Source organism: Aquarana catesbeiana, linkage group LG05 (assembly GCF_042186555.1).
Source record: "Aquarana catesbeiana isolate 2022-GZ linkage group LG05, ASM4218655v1, whole genome shotgun sequence".
NCBI classification, from domain to species: Eukaryota; Metazoa; Chordata; class Amphibia; order Anura; family Ranidae; genus Aquarana; species Aquarana catesbeiana.
The window spans coordinates 15,472,235-15,496,896 of record NC_133328.1 but is presented as its reverse complement, the minus strand read 5'-3'; the positions used below and the strand labels follow the sequence as shown (position 1 = coordinate 15,496,896).

The 24,662-nt window shown below is 41.1% G+C and overlaps 1 protein-coding gene across 12 annotated transcripts in view; it reads left to right on the top strand.

Annotated features, from left to right (window-relative positions):
• OBSCN (obscurin, cytoskeletal calmodulin and titin-interacting RhoGEF) overlaps positions 1-24,662 on the top strand; it is a 407,958-nt gene that overhangs the window by 167,719 nt on the left and 215,577 nt on the right. For 9 of the 12 annotated variants that reach the window (XM_073629454.1, XM_073629464.1, XM_073629457.1 and 6 more), the window contains 7 exons: positions 3,687-3,953; positions 7,691-7,963; positions 8,944-9,195; positions 11,732-11,998; positions 17,734-18,000; positions 22,070-22,336; positions 24,097-24,363. In XM_073629454.1, coding sequence (XP_073485555.1) covers positions 3,687-3,953; positions 7,691-7,963; positions 8,944-9,195; positions 11,732-11,998; positions 17,734-18,000; positions 22,070-22,336; positions 24,097-24,363 — 1,860 coding nt within the window. The remainder of the gene's footprint in view (positions 1-3,686; positions 3,954-7,690; positions 7,964-8,943; positions 9,196-11,731; positions 11,999-17,733; positions 18,001-22,069; positions 22,337-24,096; positions 24,364-24,662) is intronic. The other 3 variants (XM_073629460.1, XM_073629462.1, XM_073629463.1) reach the window with 3 other exon arrangements.

Sequence of the window (24,662 nt, the reverse complement as noted above, 5' to 3'; positions counted from 1 at the left end):
ATTCCCTTGCAGAAGGAATAAGCATCAAACTTCGCAAAGTAGTACGCCACTATGGCCCAAAAACATAAAAATAATTAAAAAGGAAAAACAAATATAAAAATTATTAAATTGACTGGTTATATTATTGTGGGGAGAGCGATTAAGTATCAAAAGAAATATGACGATTGGTTTGATTAATTTGATTCAAATTAATCAAACTAATCAACAGAATATTTATATTATAGTTACCCTTTTTAAAATGGCTACTGGCTTAAAGGGGTAGTTACCAGACTCTCCTAAGATGGCTGCCAATTACTAGTTGTAGTCGCCTTTCCAAAATGGCTTCTTTCTTTGTCGGAGCTGTGTCCTGGCATCACTGACGTGTCAGATGATGCTTTTCTGATGATGTTACATCAAGTATATAGATACCTAACATGTCATGCTTTAAAATTGTGCACGCTTGTGGAATTGCGACAAACTATGGAGACATTTGGGGTCTATAAGACCCCAGATCTCTCCTTTATCCGTAATAACATCAGATAAAAAAAAAGTTATCTGATGCTTAAAAAAAAAAAAAAAGTTTACATGTGCCCTAAATCGGAAGTGGCGTCGCTCCAGTCCTCCTAGATCATAAAGGGGAAGAGAGACAATCTGGTCTCTCCGCACCTCTGTAGCCAGCCACGCAAACCACCGGATCATTTCTCGGGCTCCCTGGTGAGAACAGCAAACCCGAGAAACACCGGCGAGCGGCGGGAGGGGGGAGGGGAACGACCACTCCCGCTGCTTCCAAACGTGATTTAGCAGCTTATCAGCCGTTTAGATTGCTTTTATGAGAAAGAGAATCGCCAGCTGAAAATATTGGGGTTATGGCTGATACCTTCATCCATAGCCCTGGTAAACCACTTCAAAACCATTACGTATATATATATATATATATGTATTGCGGTCTTCAAGTGAATATATATAAAGGGATAGCCCGTCCGCCACACACCTTGCCCGGCCCGAGTGGTTAGCATATAATAGCAGCCTCAGCTCCATTCATACTGGATAGCCACGGGGTGTGACCTGGATAAATCAAGCTGAGGCTGCTTTTTACCTGCCAACCACTTGGTCCGGGTGAACTGTATGGAGGCCGGGCTGCTACTTCCTATTTCTACAGTGTGCTTTGGTTCTGGACGAAACTTCCCCTAGCTTGCACCCTCACTAGTCAGTGGCATCCAACCCATCGAACTATGACAGCCTGAGCGGGAACCCCTAAGCATTTATCATGGGTCACCCATGTTTTAGAAGTAGTCCAAAGGTTTCATCTGTTTGGGTGATGCCAGCAGATGTTTCCTTTCTCAACGCATTTCACATACACAGTATGTATCACTTCTTCAGGATATAGGAAAGGAGGAGGACAGTTATCTTTAATAAACCCTTCTATCCTATTCCCAGATAGCAAGAAATTGTGCTTCAAGTTTGAAAATGACTTGCTAAGGTATTGCTAGACTTGCCATGCTTCAAAAGTTTGTTGCGCAGTTGCAGCAAGTCCGCAATGCATGACTCCAGAACAACTTTCTTTGCAAACATTCTGCAAGTGTGCTGCAAGTTCTGGTTCAGTTATGTTGTGTAATAGTCACCCCCACCACCATCACACCACATGTAACATGGTTACATAGTAGGCGAGGCTGAAAAAAGACAGTCCATCAAGTCCAACCTATGTGTGTGATTATATGTCAGTATTACATTGTATATCCCTGTATGTTGTGGTCATTCAGGTGCTTATCTAATAGTTTTTTGAAACTATCGATGCTCCCCGCTGAGACCACCGCCTGTGGAAGGGAATTCCACATCCTGGCCGCTCTTACAGTAAAAATCCCTCTACGTAGTTTATAGTTAAACGTCTTTTCTTCTAATTTTAATGAGTGGCCATGTGTCTTAATAAACTCCCTTCTGCGAAAAAGTTTTATCCCTATTGTGGGGTCACCAGTACGGTATTTGTAAATTGAAATCATATCCCCTCTCAAGCGTCTCTTCTCCAGAGAGAATAAGTTCAGTGCTCGCAACCTTTCCTCATAACTAATATCCTCCAGACCTTTTATTAGCCGTGTTGCTCTTCTTTGTACTCGCTCCATTTCCAGTACATCCTTCCTGAGGACTGGTGGACAGCATACTCCAGGTGCGGCCGGACCAGAGTCTTGTAGAGCGGAAGAATTATTGTTTTATCTCTGGAGTTGATCCCCTTTTTAATGCCAATATTCTGTTTGCTTTGCATGCAATGCCAAGCAGCAGCTTGGCATTGCATGCCATTGCTGAGCCTATCATCTACTAGGACCCCCAGGTCCTTTTCCATCCTAGATTCCCCCAGAGGTTCTCCCCCCAGTGTATAGATTGCATTCATATTTTTTCCACCCAAATGCATTATTTTACATTTTTCTACATTAAACCTCATTTGCCATGTAGTTGCCCACCCCATTAATTTGTTAAGATCTTCTAGCAAGGTTTCCACATCCTGCGGAGAAGTTATTGCCCTGCTTAGCTGAATATTGTCCACAAATACAGAGATTGAACTGTTTATCCCATTCTCCAGATCGTTTATGAACAAATTAAATAGGATTGGTCCCAGCACAGAACCCTGGGGAACCCCACTACCCACCCCTGACCATTCTGAGTACTCCCCATTTATCACCACCCTCTGAACTCACCCTTGTAGCCAGTTTTCAATCCATGTACTCACCCTATGGTCCATGCCAACGGACCTTCTTTTTGTACACTAAACGTTTATGGGGAACTGTGTCAAATGCTTTTGCAAAATCCAGATACACCACGTCTACGGGCCTTCCTTTATCTAGATGGCAACTCACTTCCTGTTACTTGCAGAGCTCTTGCTGTAGACTCACCACTGCAACTTTGCTCTTACTAGAGACTTTCCATGCAAATTTGCTACAAATTGGAAAGTGTCAACTAGAACTTGCGCTTCAAGTGCTCTGCAAGTGTATAGACCAGGGATATGCAATTAGCGGACCTCCAGCTGTTGCAGAACTACAAGTCCCATGAGGCATAGCAAGACTCTGACAGCCACAAGCATGACACCCAGAGGCAGAGGCATGATGGGACTTGTAGTTTTTCAACAGCTGGAGGTCCGTTATTTGCATATCCCTGGTATAGACTTACAATTCAACACTGCCATAAATGTATGGCAAGTTATCCTTGCTATCTCAGATTCCTGGCAGAGCTTTTAAGGAAGTGGCTCGGGCTGTTTTTGGCTCCATCATCACCTCAGGGTGCCAGACTCTTCCCAGGCTATTCTGCACAGTTTTGCATCACTTGCTGTTCTGTAATTTCCGTAATACACACTTTTTGGAGCCTGGTTTTCGATTTTTTATTGACTTCAATAGGACTTCCAGTTTGGAAATTCCTAACTTTCAGTGGTTCCGAGTTTGGTTGTCAACTACTGAGTATCTACCTCCGCTTTATTATGGCTGTAACTTTCTGTTGCGATAAAGTTTATTTTGGTACCAGAAAAAATTTGGCTGATTGAAATTTTCAGCAGTTTAAACTCCATTAAAAACAAAAAATGTTTTGTTTAGAGATCCACTTGAGGTGACTTCTAACCAACTCCTGTAGTTTGGTGCTTCCCTTTTTTTTATGATTAGACAATTTTGTTTAAAATCCACTCTATTTTTTAGCAGATATTGATTAATTCTGATTTTGGTGTTTAACAGAAAAACCCAATCGATTCACCAAAGAGATTTCCGATGTCAAGGCTGAGGAAGGGGAGGAGGCCGTATTTATCTGTGAGACTGAGAAAAATGCTGCTACCGTAAAATGGAGGAAAGGCATCTCTGAACTCAAGGCGTCTAAGAAATTTGAGATGACGCAGAAGGGCAACGTCCTCAGCCTGACTGTGAATGACCTGGAGAAGAGTGACAGTGACACCTACATATGTGACATTGGGGATGCCCAGACTAAGGCCTCTCTCACTGTGAAAGGTATGACTAGCTTATACATAATGTTCTTTTATTAAACATCATCATTTGCTGTGTAAAATAAGGAACTAAAGTGCATCAGGAGGCCTATAAAATTACGTTTCAGTATTTTTTGAGAACCACTAGAAGATATTGTTGATGCTTGAGCAAGTGCCAAACAAAAGAAGCCACACTTGCCCAAAAACAACTAAAAAAAAAAAAAAAAAAAACTTGATTGAACCTTGGGATGTATTCAAAAAGTGAAATTGCAGCACATTGCTCTCTGCCAGGCCCTTACCCCTATTTCCACAACGAGTTTCATCTCAAAGGGGCTTAATAATGAACCTTTAGGATTAAGCCCAGCTTGGGGTGAAGAACGTTGAGGAGGTGAAAGCACAGTGTGGCTATCATGTACCTGGTGAAGACTGGAATGTTGTGGTGGCCTCTCTTGCAACTCCTGCTCAACATGGATGGAGATGGAGACAGAGAGTGTAAGGGCACAGAGTGGCATGAGTGCCGGAGTAGCTTGCTGGTGATGTGCACTCTTCAAGTGGGTTGGGCAGGTAGTCGCAGTCCTCAGAACAGGCTGCAGAAGCAACTTGGCACCAGAGCAGGGGAAAGAAGCAGGACCAGGAGACAAGCCACGGTCAGTAACAACTAGCCACCAAGTAACTAAATCAGCAGGCAGAGGAAGTGCCGGAAAACAACAAAAAAGCCAGGCCCATGGATATATCCAAAGTTACATGTGGAAAAAGAGGGGTTAAAGCCCGGCCGCTGCTCCCAAACTCATGAGACTAAATGACGGACAAACACAAAATTCAGCAGAGGGAGCGCTGTTCCAATAAGTAGGTAGAGACAGATTAAAAGTTCAAAGCAGAAATCATTTTACTGGAAAACTGAACAGACTGATGACATAAGGTAAATGGATCACAAGCCCATGCAGGGTGATGGAAGTGTGCCAATGGGGCACTGTGACTCACAGATTCCGTGGTTGGCTCTGCTGAGCCTGGTGGAATGAATGGCTGCTTCTAGCCCTTGAGCTCCTGGAGGTGCAGGAGAGGTGAGACCAAAAGATGCTGGATCGTTGGATGGCGCACCGGAAATGACAGCTGCGGTCAGGGCTCATCGCCGCTGGCCAGGGGAAAGCCAGGGGCGGGAGGAAGTGCTCCACGTCGGAGACAAAACTGTGCGGGCAACCAACGAGGGAGAGCCGAATGATCAATGGTCAGTCCTGCAGTAGCAGGGCAATGGGGTCAAAATAGAAGAGTTGCCGGAGCTCGGTCAGAACGAAATACATGTTTCGGGGATTAATGCCTTCTTCAGGTCACTGCAGGAGGCATGCCAAGGTCAGTAACAGCCAGGCAAAGTAGTACACAATCAGCAGGCAAAGACAAGTCAAGTAAACAGGTCGGCATAAGTGTAATCAGGTGAACTGAGTAGAAACAGGAGCAGAAGCGAAGTCCAAAGGCAAGCCGTGTCATTCACAGGTTGGCAGGTACAGAAGATCAGGTCTCAGGAACACAGGAACAAGCTGAAGACCATTCAGCAATTCCCCATAGTAACAGACAGTTTAAATAGTCCACAGGGCGCCAAGTGTGCACTCTAAATGGTGTGTGCACTTGCACGTATGCATGTGCACGCATGCGCGATGAAGTGGACCAGAAAACCTAACCTTGCTTGTTTGCTTAGAAATATGAGTATGTGTGCAATGCGCATTAGCACGAGCATAGATCTGCATTCGTTTTCTGGTGTTGGAGATCTGCTTTAACTTACACTGGCAGTGAGCAATGTGCTGCAATTTAACTGTGAATATGTCCAGGATGGTTTTTAGATACATAGAAAAAAGACCAGGCGGAGGGATGGCTTCTTCTGATTGGCACTGGAGTGCCGGAGAGTTGAGTAAATTGAACCTGAGCAAGTTGACACAAGCGACCGGTATGCAATCCATATCTTCTCCACTTAGAGCGGAAAGCTTCCTCTGCACATGTCCAAGGATGTTTGAGCCAGGTGTAGTTTTGCAGCCACGTAAAAAAGATACATTTTTTTGTAAGACACGTAAGTTACCCCAGAGACTAGATTGTCATTGACCAACCATAAAGGTAACAAAGGCATGGGATGCCACATCACCTCTTATATCATAACAGGTCAAACAGCTGCATTTGCCACTTTTTCTTTCTTGTAACAAATTCCATAATTTTGGTGAACTTGAGTTTTGGGAGGGCATGTATGTTTTTTTGTTTTTTTTTTAGTGTGTATTAATAATGTTTTTTGAGGAATGCCCTCAAACAACCATAAAGGTAGGAAAAATTAAATACTAAACATTTTGTTACTGGGTAAACCTTCATGACTTTGCCGGTGATGACCCTTGTCTCTTCCCCAACAAATTCACTACAATAAAATCACAGAGGATAAGGGGGCACTCTTTACGTCTGGAGTAAAAGAGATTTAATCTCCAAATATTTAAAGGTTTTTTCACAGTAAGAGCTGTGAAAATGTGGAATAGACTTCCTCAAGATCTGGTTCTGGCCAGCTCAGTAGATTGCTTTAACTGCTTATTGTCAAATGATGGACGGGCGGGAGCACTCTCATTCTGGGACGACGTCATATGACGTTTTCCCACTCTCCAAGCACTTGCTTGCCTGCGGGGGGCGCGGCGATCGGTCTGTCTCTGGGACACAGTGCATCACTGATCTGATACAGCGTTGCATGACCATGCAATTGTCATTCCAAATGCTGAAAGCTGAAAATTGGCCTGGGCAGGAAAGGGGTGAAAGTGCCCAGTAGGCAAGTGGTTAATAAAGGCCTGGATTTGTTCCTAAATGAACATAATATAACTGGATACTAACATTTATAGGCAAAATTGATCCAGGGAATATCTGATTGCCTCTCGGGGGATCACGAAGGATTTTTTTTGCTTGCTGGAGCAAATTGGATAATGCTGACCAAATTCAGATTTTACCATCATACCTAATTGGCTAGCTGTGACATAGACAAAAAGGGGATGTTTGGTCTCAATATATATTAAACTATCTATGCCTGCATCTTCCTCAGTCACACACACTAATACACATAAAGTTTCCTGGAAACTGAGCCCCAAAGGGACCGCGACAACCATCAGAATAAGAGGGCTCCATACCATCAGATGTGCCACCCTTTACCAAAACCGCCTTTCTGTTTTTGCAAACACCAAAGACCCTCTACCTGTCTGGAGGCCATGACAACTAACCTATGGAAAAGTAACTAAATGAAAGAGGGTGAACAATCAGGACTTTCCAGCTCTGCAGAACCCTCTAGAATGGCTGTCCAAAGTCAACCTCTTGGAATCAACCAAGAGCAGCTTCTTCCTACTTATTTGACTGACTCCTTCCTTCAAGGTAAGACCCTTTCCACCTTACATGGTCACACTACACCCCTTAGCCTTTTCCTTGGCCCAGATTGATCACCACAGACATATAGTTCGTACGTCAAGATTTGCTTTTTCTGAGACCCATTATATATTGTACATTTTACTAACTTGGCTATTCTCACTTGAGCAACAATTAAAAAGTTCATGTTGTCGCAAAAATGTCTTTGTCCGAGCTCGCTGTCTTGTTGTACTGTGTGATTTTGTTGTATGCACCCACCCCAACTGAGGAGGACATCAAAATTTTTCTGTGAAAATAATGAAGAGTTCTGAAGAATGCCCAGTTTGCCAAAATCCATCGGTCTCACAGACTTTCTCATGCCAGATCTCCGTTTCTCACCTTCTGTATTCGTTTTAGGCCACAAAGTTCTCATAGTAGAAGATCTGGAAGATGTTGAAGTATATGAAGGGGAAACTGCAACTTTTAAATGTAGAATCTCACCAGCAAACTATGGCAAAGTGCACTGGTTCCTGGACAAAACCCCGTTACATACCAACAAAGTCAATGAAGTTCAGTCACTACCAGGGGGCTATCACACACTGTCTCTCAACCAGCTGGGGGTGAAGGATTCTGGCATGGTCACATTTGAAGCTGGTGATCAAAAAACATCTGTAAAACTATTAGTAAAAGGTAACAGTAGGGGAATGCATGGTCTAGAACAATTTAATAGAGGATGAGCGAAAGTTGAAATTCTAATTAAAAATTAATTTCACCAATTGTGCTTTGAAAGCATCACTTCTTTTAAATTCAACTAATTGTATTTAAATATTTAATATTGCTAACTGTTTTTTACAAATTTCCATATTTACAAAATAACTTAAAAAAACGACTTTGTCCAATTTGCTAAAATTTTTTAGGAATGCGTCAAATCCAGGATTTGTTTTCAACTCCTATAGCCCAAAGTGGATTTTTGCCAGGAGCTATGAAACATCCAAGGATTCATTTTCCAGAGACATCTTTTGAGTTCAGAAAAAAGATGTAAAGATAAAAATATCTTATTTAGAATTTCAATTTTGACAATTCTTTTTTGTGATTAAAGAGATTTTTTTTTTTTAGAAAACAGATTTAGTGCCCCAATGTATCCTACAACTTTGAATTTGGTGCATCCCCAAAAATTCTGCTTTATAAAAAGATAAACTGTTGTTTACAAATATCCAGATTTCCAAAATTACCTTTTTGTTATTATTTTGAAATTGTTTAAAATGTTAAAATTATGTAAAATTGTAATTATGTTAAAATTATTTTTAAGAATTTTCTGTGTTAAATTTGATTATGCTAGGTATAAAAATTTTATAAGAACGCATCAATTCCAGGATTTGTTTTCAGTTCATGTAGTCCAAAGTGGATTTTTGCCAGGAGTTACTGTATGAAACATCTAAGGCTTAATTTCCAGAGACATCTTCTAGCTTCAGAAAAAGATTTAAAGATACAAGCATATTATTTAAAATTTTAAATTTGAAAATGCTTTATTTTTGTCAATAAAGAGATTTTTTTTTTTTAGAATAAAGATTTAGTGCCCTGGCAGACCCTAAAATTTGAATTTGGCGCATCCCCAGAAAATTCTGCCTTAAAAAACAAAATTCTGAAGTTTTATTTTAATGTTATTCTAGAGAAACCTTCCATCACCAATTTGGAAGTATCTCAGGGCGAAAGTGCAACAATTACTTACAAAACCTCAAAACCTAATGAGCCTGTTTCCTGGTATAAAGATGGGAAAGTGGTTCGCAGTTCTTCAAAATATCAAATAACTAGAACCGGATGTGAGAACACACTGATCATATGCGACCTGAACAACAAAGACAGCGGCACATATGTCTGTGAACATGGGATGGGCAAAAATAGCACAATTCTTGCTGTGAAGGGTAAGACAAGGAGAATGTTTTATATCTAATTTAGAACTAATTCTAAACCCTGGTGGGAACTCAGCAGACAATTGCAACTTTTCAAGTAAAAAAACAAGATCCTCAGATCAAAAACTGTTTTTTTAGTTTTTTTTAATGATTTTAGCTATAGTTGGGTGTCAGTAGCCCAGACCAAGTCTAGATGAATTTTTTTTTTTTAAATCTGGAACTACAAAATGAACAAAGAATAACAAGAAAAACAGATGGTCGACTTTTTGAATTTCTTTTCTCTCCATGGGAAGAAGATCTTTACGTTGGCCCAAAAGCAAGAAAATATATCTGTATCTTCATAACTCATTTTGTAAAATATATTTTGGTCGCATTTTTGAAGAATTCTTCACTACCTCACTGCCACGATGGAGATCTAGAAAATGTTTGTCCGTTTTTTGTTTTTTTTTTTCCCGAAGCTCGCATGTTGCATTTTCTGTTAAGTTCTTACCCCAAATCTACTGCTACTCAAATTTTCATGTTGTGTTGGTTTGCCTCCTGGAACAAGAAGAACTCGGGCTGATTAACTAATCTTGTGTCTCGGAAACTACACTCTATCTAAAGAATGCATTTTTCTCCCCGTAAATTCCTCATCAAGTTCTTTATCATCATTTAACAACTTTCTTTAGGTTAAGTATGCATGAAACTCTTAATAAAATAAACCACACCATTCTAAAGTTTTGGCTTATGGTGTTTGTTGCCAACTGTGTGTTGTGTTATTGATCTTACTGCTATTAGCAAATCTCAAAAAAGATATTTCGAATGGTCATATTTTTGCCAATAGTCTTCTTGTCAACAAATGAAAAAAAAAATGCCTTTTATGTAAAACTATACCATAGGACTGTTATGTTTTATTACAACCAAAGGTTACTTTTAATTATTGTATGTGCTTTTAATGTTGAATTATTTGCCCATTTGTTGTCATAAGACAGTTTATTTTTCATGACCTAAAATATAAATGGACACCACCCATGGTTTGCAAACACCTGAAAACTGCTGGTTGAGAGCTGGGGAATTGAAGACCCCTGGGGCCTGAGCAGTTGTTACATACTTGTTGGGGTCATCAAGATCAGGGGTTTCCAAATCACAGCCTGCTACAAGATTTTATTTGACTCGCAGCTAGGGTTCGTATCTTATCCTCAATGTGCACAGATTGAGGGTCTAGATCAGTAGAGGTTGTCTTTGGTCTCCTTTTGGCTCTTCCAATAGGTGTATTGAATACAGATTTTAATGGTAGCATTGGTGGTCCCTTTAAATATGCTTTTTGTGGGCTTAAGCTGGTTTTGCCAAGATTGAAACTGCTTAAGTCAACCAAAGGCTGTTTAATTTCAGCGTTTTTAATTGCATCCAAATCTGCTGTTATGTTTCTTGCCACTTGGCCAGTAGGTGGTATACAAACAAGGAAGGATCGGGTCCTGACCCATCACCAATACATTGGAATACCACTGTTTAGTCCATTGAAAATAATCATAGGTGTGATAAGAAGGGCTTCCAGCCATAAGAAGTTCTGATGTCTAGAAACTCTTCATAGGCTGTTGTATAAATAATTTCTCTATATTAGTTTTAAAAAAAACAGAGCTTTCAAAAGTATGAAAACAAAACAATTTAATTGTGGTAGCATCTCAATTCCAAGAATACTTAGCTGGGTGCAAGCAAAGTAAAAATAAAAGAAAAATAGAAATCACCACAAAATGTAACAGAACATATCAAAAGGGCCACGCAGGGCCAGTAATATAAATACACTTCACTATAGGAATATTGCTACTCAAGGCCCAAAACAAGGTGCTACCTAAAGGGTTTTATATCAAAAGGAGGTAAAAGTGAAAAACAAACTAATAAAAGAAAACAAACCCAACCCCCCTTCCCCACACACACGTCCAAGCTGTACCAATCAGTGAGTACCGAAAACCAACTATATCAAAAGAAACTGGATCAGGGCTCTCTAGATTACAGGAGTAAGGTCAAAACCCAGAACTAAATGGTAAAAATATCATGAGTGTGCTAAATACTCCTTGATAGCATTTTAATTATATAATCCTATTAAGGGACTAAGAGAAGGGTCATATACTGCTCAATCAAGAAGGGCAATGGAACAGGCTACATACATTATGCTAATCATCGTGAGAGGGAAACCAGGTCACATCTAAGCACTGGTGGAGGGATCGTCAAGCCAGGACTTCCAGACCTTGTTGGATTTATTAGGACACTTCTACTTAAATAGGTAGCCTTGTAAAATGGGAGCATTTTATAAACATACCCTATCCAAAAAGTCCTTGATTGGGATTTCTAACCCAACTAAGAGTAGATTTGTCAGAATATTGCCCAAAATGTTAGTGCAATTATAAAAAAGTACAGCAGGAAACTGCAATGCCTGAGCTTTTAGTTCTCTTCGGTTTGTTATATATGACAATTTTACAATGAAGTAGAGAGGTCAATCGTATTACTGATGGGATGAGCAGAATTTTTAAGACATTTGGAATAAAGATGTTTGAACTTTTTCATGTTTCAGCGGTGCAGGCTTTCTTCAAACGTGAAGTGCAAAGCGCTGAAGCCGAGGAAGGTGAAACGGCAACGCTTTTTTGCGAGCTGTCCAATGAGAAAGCCGAGGTGCATTGGAAGAAGGACGCCAAACTGCTAACATCCAGCAGCAAGTATGAAATTAAGGCAAAAGACCGCAGGATGGAGTTACTGGTCCATAACCTGACCCAAGAAGACTCTGGAACCTACACTTGCGAAACTGGAGAACTAAAATCTTCTGCCACCTTGACAGTGAAGGGTAGGTGTTAAATTTTTTCGAATCAAAACGCTAGGGGGTTGATTTACTAAAGCCAAATAGACTGTGCACTTTGCAAAGTGCAGTTTTCCCTCTACAAGTGCAGTTGCTCCAGAGCTTAGTAAATGAGGTAAAGCTTCAATTTGCAAAGAGTACCCAATCACATGCAAGGACAATATAAAAGAACTGCATTTTTGCTTGTACATGATTGGGTGATGGAAGTCAGCAGAGCTTCTACTCATTTACTGAAGCTCTGGAGCAATTGCACTTGCAAAGTGCACAGTCTACCTTTAGTAAATAAACTAGGGCTGTGGAAATTAAAGATTAATTCCTCGATTAATCGTTCATTTTTTTGATCGATCCAAATTCTTTTGATCGGTACTCACCTCTCCGCCGGCTTCTGGGTCTTCAGGGAGTTCCGTTGGAGATCCGGTGACGTCGATGTCACCGGGCTCCTCCCCCCTTCCCCAAGTGCCTCCGTCTGCTAACAAAGGGAAGGGGGGAGGAGTCCGTTGACGTCGATGTCCGTGACGTCACTGGACAGTGATGGTAAATATGAATGTGGTTAACCGGGATCATTCAGTGAGCTAAGTGTAGGCAAATTTGATAACCTCCGTTTTTAACATTGTTGTCCTTAGAGGCTCATAAGCTGTGATATGCCATGACAGCGGCGCTTGCTTTTGATTTATGTGTGACGTCCTAGCCATGCCCCGCTATGTCCGGCTTCGGCCGTTGCCATAACAAAAGCTAAAAGTAGTTGGATCTGTATGTGCATTATAATTAATCGAAATGAGTCGATTAATCGATTAAAAAAAATGTATTTAATCGAACACAAAAATTTTAATCAGTAACAGCCCTAAAATCAACCCCTATAAGTCACAATTGCAGTCATAAAAAATATTTATTTGTATTTACCCTTCACTCCGAACTGGAATCCCACCTTAAAGTAGAACTATAAGCAAAACGTTTTTTTTTTTTTTTCATTTTGGATAGAGTAAGGGAGGGTCATAACCCCTGTCAGATTTCTTTTTCACCATATGTGTCCCATTGGGCAGATTTCCCTTCACTTCCTGTCCCATAGCCAAACAGGAAGTGAGGAAATCCCTGTAAATTAAGGGAATTTCTTGGGGCCCCACCAGGTCACCAGAACTAGTGGCCTACGTTGGAAGATTTCCATTCTATTACTTTTCTGGAGACAAAATACAATTTGGGATCATCTTTTACTTTCACTTTCGATATTAATGGTAGACAGGACAAATAGAGAGGGTGAATCTCCCTAACGGGGGGGGGGGGGGGGGTTGGGGGGGTCAGACAGCAAAAAAAAAAATTGTCAGGTCATCTAATCCCTCTCCCCTCTATTCAAAACTAAAAAAAAAAAAAAAATTGCCTTTGGGATATCAAAACTAAAGCTGGCCATATACTTGCAGAATTGTATTCGAAAGTTTTTATTTTATAAACATTTATTTGATTTTTTAACAATTAGTGGATTCAAATTGAGATTAGTTTTCAAACAAAGTGATGAGAAAATTTGAAGGAGCGGGATGGAAATTTTTTTCTTGAACCAATGATAAGAGTGAATGTGGCTTTCATTGCATTAATTCTAAAATGTAATGTTAAAGGCAAACAACATTTTGAAGTACTTTTGAAGGACATACACAAAGTCATCAAATGTGCTGAGAATTTTATTATAAATGTTTGTTTATTTTGCAAACTTACTAGTGTACGGCCAGCTTAAGACTTTTTTTGTATTAGTTTTCGATACCCCAGCAATAGTTGGAATCTCTCAAGTTTTCTGCTGTCTGTGTCAGGTTGAGGAGATTTACCTTCACTTCTTGTGGAAAAGGTAGAGAATTTTTTTTTAACGTGAGGGGAAATCTCTTCTAACGCCCCGTACACACGGTCGGAATTTCCATCAGAAAAAGTCCGATGGGAGCTTTTGGTCGGATATTCCGACCGTGTCTATGCCCCATCGGATTTTTTCTGTCGGAATTTCCGACGGACTTAGATATAGAACATGTTCTAAATTTTTCCGTCGGAAATGCCGACGGAGGTTATCCCGTTGGCAAGTCCAACCGTGTGTACGCGGCATTAGTTGTAATGAGAAAGAAGAGAAAGGGTTTGGGCCTTTTTTATGAGGGCATTGTATTTTACCTCCATCCCCCGACATTTAGGTAATTGAGAACAAGGTTTGGGACTTTATATGAATTATGCGGCCAGGGAGGTAGCACAGCACAACGATGTCTGGTGGATAAACCATGATTGAAACCATTTATTTTGCATTGTGACATAATACATACAATACAATACAATAAAAATAAGGAAACTTAATTCCATAACATAATACATGATAATATATTAACATATTGGTATCACAGTAGTAACATCATAAAATCGCCCAATCAAGGGAAATGGATAGTGTGGGGAATGAAAACAGTCATCAAGGGAAATTGGGATTAGGCAATATAAAAGGGGGACACCAAACGCGTCGAGCTGTTTGATGCTTTCTATGTTAGCGTCATATGTTACCTATTTTATGTTCTTTTGGATTCTACCAATTTAAATACACAATACAGTGGAACCTCGGTTTGCGAGTAACGCGGTTAACAAGCGTTTCGCAATACCAGCACTGTATTTCTAAGAATCCCAGCTCGGTTTGCGAGCGTTGTCTCGCAAAACGAGCAGGATTCAGGCCAAAAGCGGTGTGCAGTACTGCTTTCGGCCTGAGGTGGGGGGCGCCGGAGCTGAGCAGAGCCGAAAGTCATCGATCGTCGGCGTTCGGAAATGAACAGAAAGGCCCGAGGACAGTTCGGTTGACCTCGGCAAACCTTGGAAAGGCTCGTGAACGGAGTCTTTCCGAGGTTTGCTGAGGTCCGCCGAAATGTGCTCGGGCCTTTTCGGCCCTTTCTGAGGCTCTCCGGCGCCCCCCCCCGCCTCTGGCTGCATGCGGTATTGCATCCCATTGAAGTCAATGCGGACCAAATTATTTTCATTTCCATTCATTTCAATGGGAAAACTCGCTTTGATATGCGAGTACTTTGGATTACGAGCATTCTCCTGGAACGGATTATGTTCGTAATCCGAGGTTCCACTGTATACCTATTACTGTGGAGACACGTATCAATGAGTCTGGCGATTTTATGATGTTACTACTGTGATACCAATATGTTGCTATGTTAATGTATTATCATGTATTATGTTATGGAATTAAGTTTCCTTATTTTTATTGTATTGCATTTTATGTATTATGTTACCATGCAAAATAAATAATTTCAATCATGGTTTATCCACCAGACATCATTGTGCTGTGATACTTCCCTGGCCGCATGATTCATGTAAAGTCCCAAACCTTGTTCTCTTCTTAGTTGTAACCAGAACAGATGTCCCCTCTGGAAGATTTCTGCTCTAATCTTGTAAAATTTTGGGTTTCCTCTCACTTACTATCCCAGAGACAATGGTCACCAGTACAAAGAGAGAGGACCTATTTCTCCAGCCCAACTGGGATTCCAACCACTGCCATACTCTATCCAAAGATTAAAATAATGTTTTGGCTTTAGATATACACTATATTGTCAAAAGTATTGTGACGCCTGCCTTTACACGCACATGAACATTATAGGCATCCCAGTCTTATGCCCCGTACACACGGTCGGACATTCCGACAACAAAATCCATGGATTTTTTCCGACGGATGTTGGCTCAAACTTGTCTTGCATACATATGGTCACACAAAGTTGTCGAGAAAATCCGATCGTTCTGAACGCGGTGACGTAAAACACGTACGTCGGGACTATAAACGGGGCAGTAGCCAATAGCTTTCGTCTCTTAATTTATTCTGAGCAGGCGTGGCACTTTGTGCGTCGGATTTGTGCACACACGATCGGAAATTCCGACAACGGATTTTCTTGTCGGAAAATTTTATAGCCTGCTCTCAAACTTTGTGTGTCGGAAATTACGATGGAAAATGTGTGATGGAGCCTACACACGGTCGAAATTTCTGACAACAAGGTCCTATCACACATTTTCACGCATTTTCCGTAATTTTCCGACCGTGTGTACGGGGCATTAGTCCGTAGGGTTCAATATTGAGTTGACAATATAGTATACTTTATATGCTCTGCATATATCACCTGAAATAGAAAAGTGTTTTTAAACCCAACTCTCGTCAAACATTTTGGGAGAGTTGGTTGCCTTTTTAGTAGTATTTTTTTTAATTGTGTTGATGATCCTCGCCTTTACACATTACATTATGAGAGGGGTTAAAGCCTACCTGCGTTACTTTAAATGCTTTTTTTGGGCCAAGCTGGGTCAAGCAAACTATTTCCATTTACTTAGAAATGCTGCCACTGGCAGTGCTGTGTGAACAGTATGTAGCAGAAGTTCTCAAAGAAAGAAAATAGAGTCGCGCGGAGCAAAGACGCTAGGTCCACTTTAAGAACTTGAAGGGTGGCTTACAGGATAAGAACACATTAATGTTTTCTAATCTGCAGTGGACAGATATTAAACTCAAAAATATAATACATTTGAGCTTACCAATCATTAGATGTGGTGGCTGCATTCATTTTCCTTTTTGTAAGGCTTTTTTTTCTTCTGTCTTCACCTGGTGATCTGGCCTCTAACACACCTTCTTTGGTGGAGCGCCCCCCACTCTGGATGAAGGAGATCAGGGGGCACCTTTTGACAGCAGCATTATGAACCTGGGGGGGAGGGGAGTGTTAGATGCACTAGCAGATGTAGATACGCTAACACATTGAAGCTAAATTCCAACTAATACTTTGTAAGCAGTTACAGCAAACAGGGTTTTGGTAAAAAGTTTAACATAAATAAAAGCTGTTAATTGTAAGCACCCCTGTTAGTGATAAATGGTTTGCCCCATGCCTGTAACTGCAAGAGAGCTTGTTGTTTTAAAAAAAACAATAGGCTTACTGGCTGGATCACCAGATGAAAACAGAAGAAAGAAAGCCTAAAGCTGGGTTCACAGTAAAACCTTGGATTGCGAGCATAATTCGTTCCAGAAACATGCTTGTAATCCCAAGCACTTGTATTTTAAAGCGAATTTCCCCATAAGAAATAATGGAAACTCAAATGATTTGTTGCACAACCATTTATTCATAGGTCCTTCAGTTTATAGTCCATATAAAAAGATTATAGCAATGTGACCAGGTTGTGTAACCATAAAATGTCCATCCACAAATGGAAGCCTCCACAAGGGGATTAGAAGCACAATCCAACAGGAGCTCCAGAGTATAAAAGAGAAGAGAGGCACCTCCAAGTGTAGCAATATGGTTACATTTAATGAAGGTACAACATTTGGCAACTCACATGGTTGATGATTAAAAGTATGCAGGCATCCGGGGAAAAGCTGTCTGCAATTGTGACCGGGAAGACTGCCCTGCAGTAGAGCGATCTGAAAGCGAGACTTGACACGCTCATGGAGCGCAGCGTGGAAGGGATGATGTCGATGGCGGTGAGGAGGATAGTCTATCTGAACAGCTCTACCCCGGATGTCTGCATACTTAGATGTGCCTGTTTTAATCATCAACCATGTGAGTTGCTAAATGTTGTACCTTCATTAAATGTAACCATATTGCTACACTTAGAGGCGCCTCTCTTCTCTTTTTTACTCAGCTGCAATATAATAAATGATTGAGTTTAATACTGCTTTAAAAAAAATCAAAAGATTTCTACCATCTGCAAAGGCTTGGATAATTGTAGTCGGTGATGGGTTTTCTTTTCTGCAGCTGTTCAGGTCTTGTTCAAACGAGGCCTCCGTAATGAGAAGGCCAAAGAGGGCAGTACGGTGAAGCTGCACTGTGAACTGAGCAAGGCCGGAGCTCCTGTGAAGTGGACGAAGGACGACCAAATTTTAGTGAGCGGTGAGAAGTACCAAACCAAGCAACAGGGCACAGTGGTGGAGCTTCTCATTCTGAATGCAAAACCAGAAGATTCCGGCGACTACACATGTGACACCGGGGGCCAGAGGAGCTCATCTCATGTGACTGTAACTGGTAAGACCGAGACAAAGTGCTTTTTACTGTGGTGAGATGTTTAAGTTTCTTTTTTTAAAAGAACTTCAGAAATCGTTCACCAAATGCAAAAATGTTCACGACATTCATGAAATATGTTAAAAAATGTCATACATTCCAGCTTGGAGCAATGTGAGTACATATTTGCCATACCTATGTAATCCCTCTAGAAGCTGGAAATTACTGTAGTAGACACCGCTGATACACCACCACTCCGGTGATCTCCACTAGCTTCCAGGTCCCACGGAAAGCATCCAAGAGGCTCTGGTACTTGGATGTGAGTTTATACGAAGTAGTGAGAGGACAAAATCCTTTGGTGAGCCCAAGGATTTGAGCCCAAAGAAGCTGGAAATTACTGTAGTAGACACCGCTGATACACCACCACTCCGGTGATCTCCATTAGCTTCCAGGTCCCACGGAAAGCATCCAAGAGGCTCTGGTACTTGGATGCGAGTTTATACGAAGTAGTGAGAGCCCAAAATCCTTTGGTGAGCCCAGTGGGTACCCAGCAGGCTAGCAAAAAAAAAACATGCACCAATGGAAAGAGCACCAGACCAAAGGATAAGAGTCCACATTAATTTATTGGTTTACACTAAAAATGGTCAGTGTATTTTGGGGGCCAGAAAAACCTCCCCCTTCATCAGGGCTTCAGTTAAAATAACAAACTTGAATGGACTCAAAACATGGCTCTCCTATGTGAATCTATGTAGAGAATATAATGGCTGAACTAGAAGAGTTACCTGCCAGCAGCATCTACATGTCAAGATCTTTGAGTCCATTCAAGTTTCTTGTTTTTACAAGCCCTGACGAAGGGGAAGGTTTTGCCAGCCCCTGAAATGCATTGATTTTTTTTTTGTAACCCAATACATTCATTTAGACTCTTATCCTTTGGTCTGGTGCTCTTACCATCGGTGCATTTTTTTCCTGGCCATTATTAGTAATTTTCATAATTATTACTGACGCTTGGGGTGTGTTCCCAAATAATTGGCACCAAGCAAATAAACACTTTATGATGCCCATTCTTCTTACCCTTAGAAACCTGCCTATGTTATGTCCTCCTGCTTTTCAGCTTACAGAACAATTACTGAAACTCTGGTTCCAACATTTTGTAGGGTTGAAGCAAATTTATATCAAACAAGTTCTAAAGTATTTTACAGTAGCTGAATTGAAAAACATTGTTTAGGACTTTTGAACGTATTTATAGGTGCGGTAAAGAATTTTATTATTGGAGGTGAAATTGCGTGTCTTTAAAAAAATAATGCTTCCAGACAGAGTGGAAAATTAGGGATCAATCTTGAAATCTATTTAGCCAGCTCATGCTAGAGTTGTGATACACCCTACCTAAAGAAGTGGCCATATGCATGCCACAGAATCCATTCCCGATGGTGGTACAACAATTACAAATACTCGCTCGACTTTGTGCCCATTCTTAGATGATTTCCAATCTGGGTACTCCTGCTTTTTTTTTTTTGAATACCCACAATTGTACCTTTAGTATTTCACCAGCACTAGACCTCTTCTGAAAACAATTAGCTCCTGGACTTCTGCAAACATCGAGTGCGATCAACCAGCTTGGAGACAGATATATTCTCCACAAGCTCCAACATGTAGCTCAGATCATATACCATAATGGCTTTCCAAACTCCCTGTTGTGTTTTTTTCCTCTCCTTCCTTTTGGACAATATAAAACAATGTTTTTCTTATGTTTTCTGTGAAAGTTCGCATTTATCTAGGCCAGGGTTTCTTATCCAGAGTTCCATGGAACCCTAGGGTTCCTCCAGAAGCTGCTAGGGTTTCCTTGAGCAATCAGCAGTTTCTACCTCTCAGATAAGTAACCACTGACACCATTGATCTTTTTAGCTATCTGTAAGGGGGTTATTTTTCCCAATGACCACAAGTGTAAGGAGCATTCTTCCCACTGACCATTATATATCATGAGTTGTAGATACAGTTGTGCTAGCACCCTAGCAGAATTTATGATTTACATACCCTGGCAGAATTTATGATTTCTTGGCAATTTTTTAGAGAATATGAATGATAACACAAAAACATTTCTTTCACTTAGGGTTAGTGTTTGACTGAAGCCATTTATTATCAATCAACTGTGTTTACTCTTTTTAAATCATAATGACAACAGAAACTACCCAAATGACCCTGATCAAAAGTTTACACACCCTGGTGATTTTGGCCTGATAACATGAACACAAGTTGACACAAAGGGGTTTGAATGGCTATAAACGGTAATCATCCTTACCTGTGATCTGTTTGCTTGTAATTAGTGTGTATGTATAAAAGGTCAATGAGTTTCTAGACTCCTGACAGACCCTTGCTTCTTTCATCCAGTGCTGCACTGATGTTTCTGGATTCTGAGTTATGGGGAAAGCAAAATTGTCAAAGAATCTGCGGGAAAAGGTAGTTGAACTGTATAAAACAGGAAAGGGATATAAAAAGTTATCCAAGAAATTGAGAATGCCAATCAGCAGTGTTCAAACTCTAATCAAGAAGTGGAAAATGAGGGGTTCTGTTGAAACCAAACCATGGTCAGGTAGACCAACTAAAATTTCAGCCACAACTGCCAGGAAAATTGTTTGGGATGCAAAGAAAAACCCACAAATAACTTCAGGTGAAATACAGGACTCTCCGAAAACATGTGGTATGGCTGTTTCAAGATGCACAATAAGGAGGCACTGGAAGAAAGATGGGCTGCATGGTTGAGTCGCCAGAAGAAAGCCATTACTACGCAAATGCCACAAAGTATTACGCTTACAATATGCCAAACAGCACACAGACAAGCCTCAAACCTTCTGGCACAAAGTCATTTGGAGTGATGAGACCAAAATTGAGCTTTTTTGGCCACAACCATAAACGCTACATTTGGAGAGGAGCCAACAAGGCCTATGATGAAGGTACACCATTCCTACTGTGAAACATGGAGGTGGATCGCTGATGTTTTGGGGATGTGTGAGCTACAAAGGAACAGGAAATTTGGTCAAAATTGATGGCAAGATGAATGCAGTATGTTATCAAAAAATACTGGAGGAACATTTGCATTAATCAGCCAGGAAGGCATGGGACGTACTTGGACATTCCAACATGACAATGATCCAAAACTCAAGGCCAAGTCCACCTGTCATTGGCTACAGCAGAATAAAGTGAAGGTTCTGGAGTGGCCATCTCAGTCTCCTGACCTCAATATCATTGAGCCCCTCTGGGGGGATCTCAAACGTGCCGTTCATGGAAGACAGCCCAAGAATTTACAGGAACTGGAGGCTTTTTGCCAAGAGGAACGGGCAGCTTTACCATCTGAGAAGATAAAGAGCCTCATCCACAAATTCCACAAAAAACTTCAAGCTGTAATTGATGTTAAAGGGGGCAATACACGGTATTAAGAACTGGGGTATGTAAACTTTTGATCAGGGTCATTTGGGTAGTTTCTGTTGTCATTGTGAATTAAAAAGAGTAAACACAGTTAATTTATAATAAATTGCTTCAGCCAACACTAACCACGAGTGAAAGAAAAGTTTTTGTGTTATCATTCATATTCTCTGAAAAATGGCCACAAAATCATAAATTCTGCCAGGGTATGTAAACTTTTGAGCAACACTGTATAGTGATTTTTAGCACTGGTTCACTGAGACCCAAAATTTATTTAAAGGCTTTCTCTGTGTTGAAAAGGTTTAGAAAGGCTAATCTACACCATGGTATAGATAGATGTAATTGGTCACTTCCACCTAAACATATTCTGAAATGTTGAAGTTGTTATGCAGCTTATCTAAGTTGCTTCCATTTTTTACATTCTTCATTATAACAACAATGTATATAACCTTCTCCACTGATTACCGAGGCGTATTCACACACAGAACTGTCACTCTACATACCCTGGTGTTTGACAACCCCAGGGGTGTCAGCAGTTTCTGAGATGCTGCCACCACTACAAATGACATAAAAAAATCTCATGGCACTGAAGGGATATTGGATGACAAAGAAGTATTATTGCGGTTTTGATTGTTTGGACCTAATAATAGGTAGATATTCACCCGTTCTTTCTTAGCTCTTCCCGTTCGCTTTAAGCAAGACCTGAAAGACTGCGAAGCAGAAGAGGGCTCATCAGTCACTCTTTCCTGTGAAGTCACCAAGGCTGATGCCCATGTGGTCTGGAAGAAGGGCATCACAGACCTTCAAGCCAGTGTCAAATATGAGCTCAGACAAAAGGGAACAAAGGTGGAGCTTCTCATTCATAACATAACAGCAGAGGATTCTGGAAACTACACCTGCGATACTGGCGACCAACAGACTGCTGCACGGGTCAAAGTTCGAGGTAAGATAGCCTTGAACTTTAATTTAGGGGTCTATTTTTGAAGGATTCGGTGCCCAGTGATTCCTTAGATGCTATTTGCATGAATGACCTTCAGTGACATTCACCTGGCATGCTAAACCTTTTTCCGATTATCACCCCATTTGCAGCACATTGGCCTCAGTTGATCTAAATAAGGTTTATTTCATGCTATTAAAGTCGATCTAAACTCAAACTTGATAGAATTTTGTTTGTTAAGGTTCATTTAAAAAAATCTGCATTCTTTGTATATAAAATACTGTTTTCACCTTTTTTTCCCATCTCAGTGCTGTTGATATCCTCCAGCCTCTTTCAGCCACTTCCTGTCTACATGCACTTGCTCAAGTGTCTGTTTCACATCATTGCTCTAAAGCGGCTTCCTAATAATGGTGACAATGGCGTACTTTACCCGCGCAACGTGGGTCAGCACAGCCGCTAGAGGTCTCCACCTGGGGTGCATGTGATGGGGTTACAACACAGAAGATCACTCGGGAGACAGTTGTCATCCTATAAAAAGGAAGTGCCTGAGCAAGTATTTTCATGGCAGGGATTATCTCAACGAAAGCTGCAAATTTAAAAAAAGGTTGAAACAAGTTTTGAAATTATAATATCATGTTCAAGCACGTATGAGCAGGTCTTTTTTTCTTAGCAGTAGCGCGGGGGAACACAGTTCTGACACCTCATGTATTTAATGGTGCTGGTGTGTTTTGGAGGGTCTGTTGATGCTGGCTGCTGGGAAAGATCTACTGTTGAGGGAGGGGTCTATTGTTGCTGGCTGCTGGAGGGTCTATTGATGCTGGCTATTGGGAGTGTATTGTTGCTGGCTGCTGGAGAGTCTATTGTTGCTGGCAGCTGGAGGGTCTATTGATGCTGGCTATTGGGAGTCTATTGATGCTGGCTGCTGGAGGGTCTATTGATCCTGGCTGCTGGAGGGTCTATTGATGCTGGCTATTGGGAGTCTATTGTTGCTGGCTGCTGGAGGGTCTATTGTTGCTGGCTGCTGGAGGGTTTATTGTTGCTGGCTGCTGGAGGGTCTATTGTTGTTGGCTGCTGGAGAGTCTATTGTTGCTGGGTGCTGGAGGGTCTATTGATGCTGGCTATTGGGAGTCCATTGCTGCTGGCTGCTGGAGGGTCTATTGATGCTGGCTTTTGGGAGTCTATTGTTGCTGGGTGCGCTCATTGTTACTAACTACAGGGGATCTATTTTACTGTCTTTCTTGTCATCATTAACAAATTCCATACAAATTACTGAACCCCACACAATTATATTTGGTTCTATCTTCTCTAAAAAGCAGCATTACTGGTAGGGGTGGAACCAAGGAACGGTGCTCTGAGGTGGGTAGGGGCGGAGACAAGAGGTGGTTCGGAAGGGGGGGGAGTTCCTGTACCTATTCGCTGAGGAAAAAAAGGCCTGCGTATGAGATATTTATGATTGGGTTTACTTCAACTTTAAGTGAATAAATCTCCTATGTACCATAGGCCAAGGTGTTCCTGCTTTTATTAACCACCCTATTTTATAATTGACTGATAATATAATATATAAAATGTTATGTTTGATTACATTACTTATACCCTTATAGATTACTTATACCCTGTTTTCTTTTTGATCAGGCAAATACTGTATGCCTTTACATTCAATCTTAGAATATGAAGATTGTTAGTTTGTTAATATTTTCTTCCATTGAGGACTTCTTGTGGTGATTAGTTAAATCATACTGTATTTGTTTGTAATATTCTACCCAAAGAGCTTCCAGCCCGCTTCACCAAAGAGCTTACCCACCAGAAGGCTACCGAGGGGGAATCGGTGACTCTGTGCTGTGAACTCAACAAGCCCGATGCTCAAGTAGAGTGGAAGAAGGACGGCAAAGTCATAAAACAAAGCAAGAAACACAAGCTACACCGGGAAGGTTCCACGTCAGAGCTGGTTATACGTGACCTGGTGGCGGACGACGCTGGAAATTACTCTTGCATCTGCGGGGACCAACAAACGACGGCTGCAGTGACAGTAACTGGTAATGTCTTCTTCTCGTTTGTGGAATGTCTGTGGAGATATCACGTGAAAAAGTTTTAAGTGGATGGAGTGGGGTGCAGTGGTGTTGGGTTGACTCAATGCTATGTCCTTGGAGGTCCTGCTGAAAAGGTCTTGGAGGGCCCTTTGTAAAGCTCATGTGCTATCCACTTGATCCTCTAGCTCTCTTCTACACTGTTGCTTGTTAGGGATGGTATTTGGGATTTGTGAATTGTGACTTTTTGGCCAAAAAGTTGTCAGGTTCGCCGCCAAAAAAGGAACAACCTGTAATGCAGCCTTAGC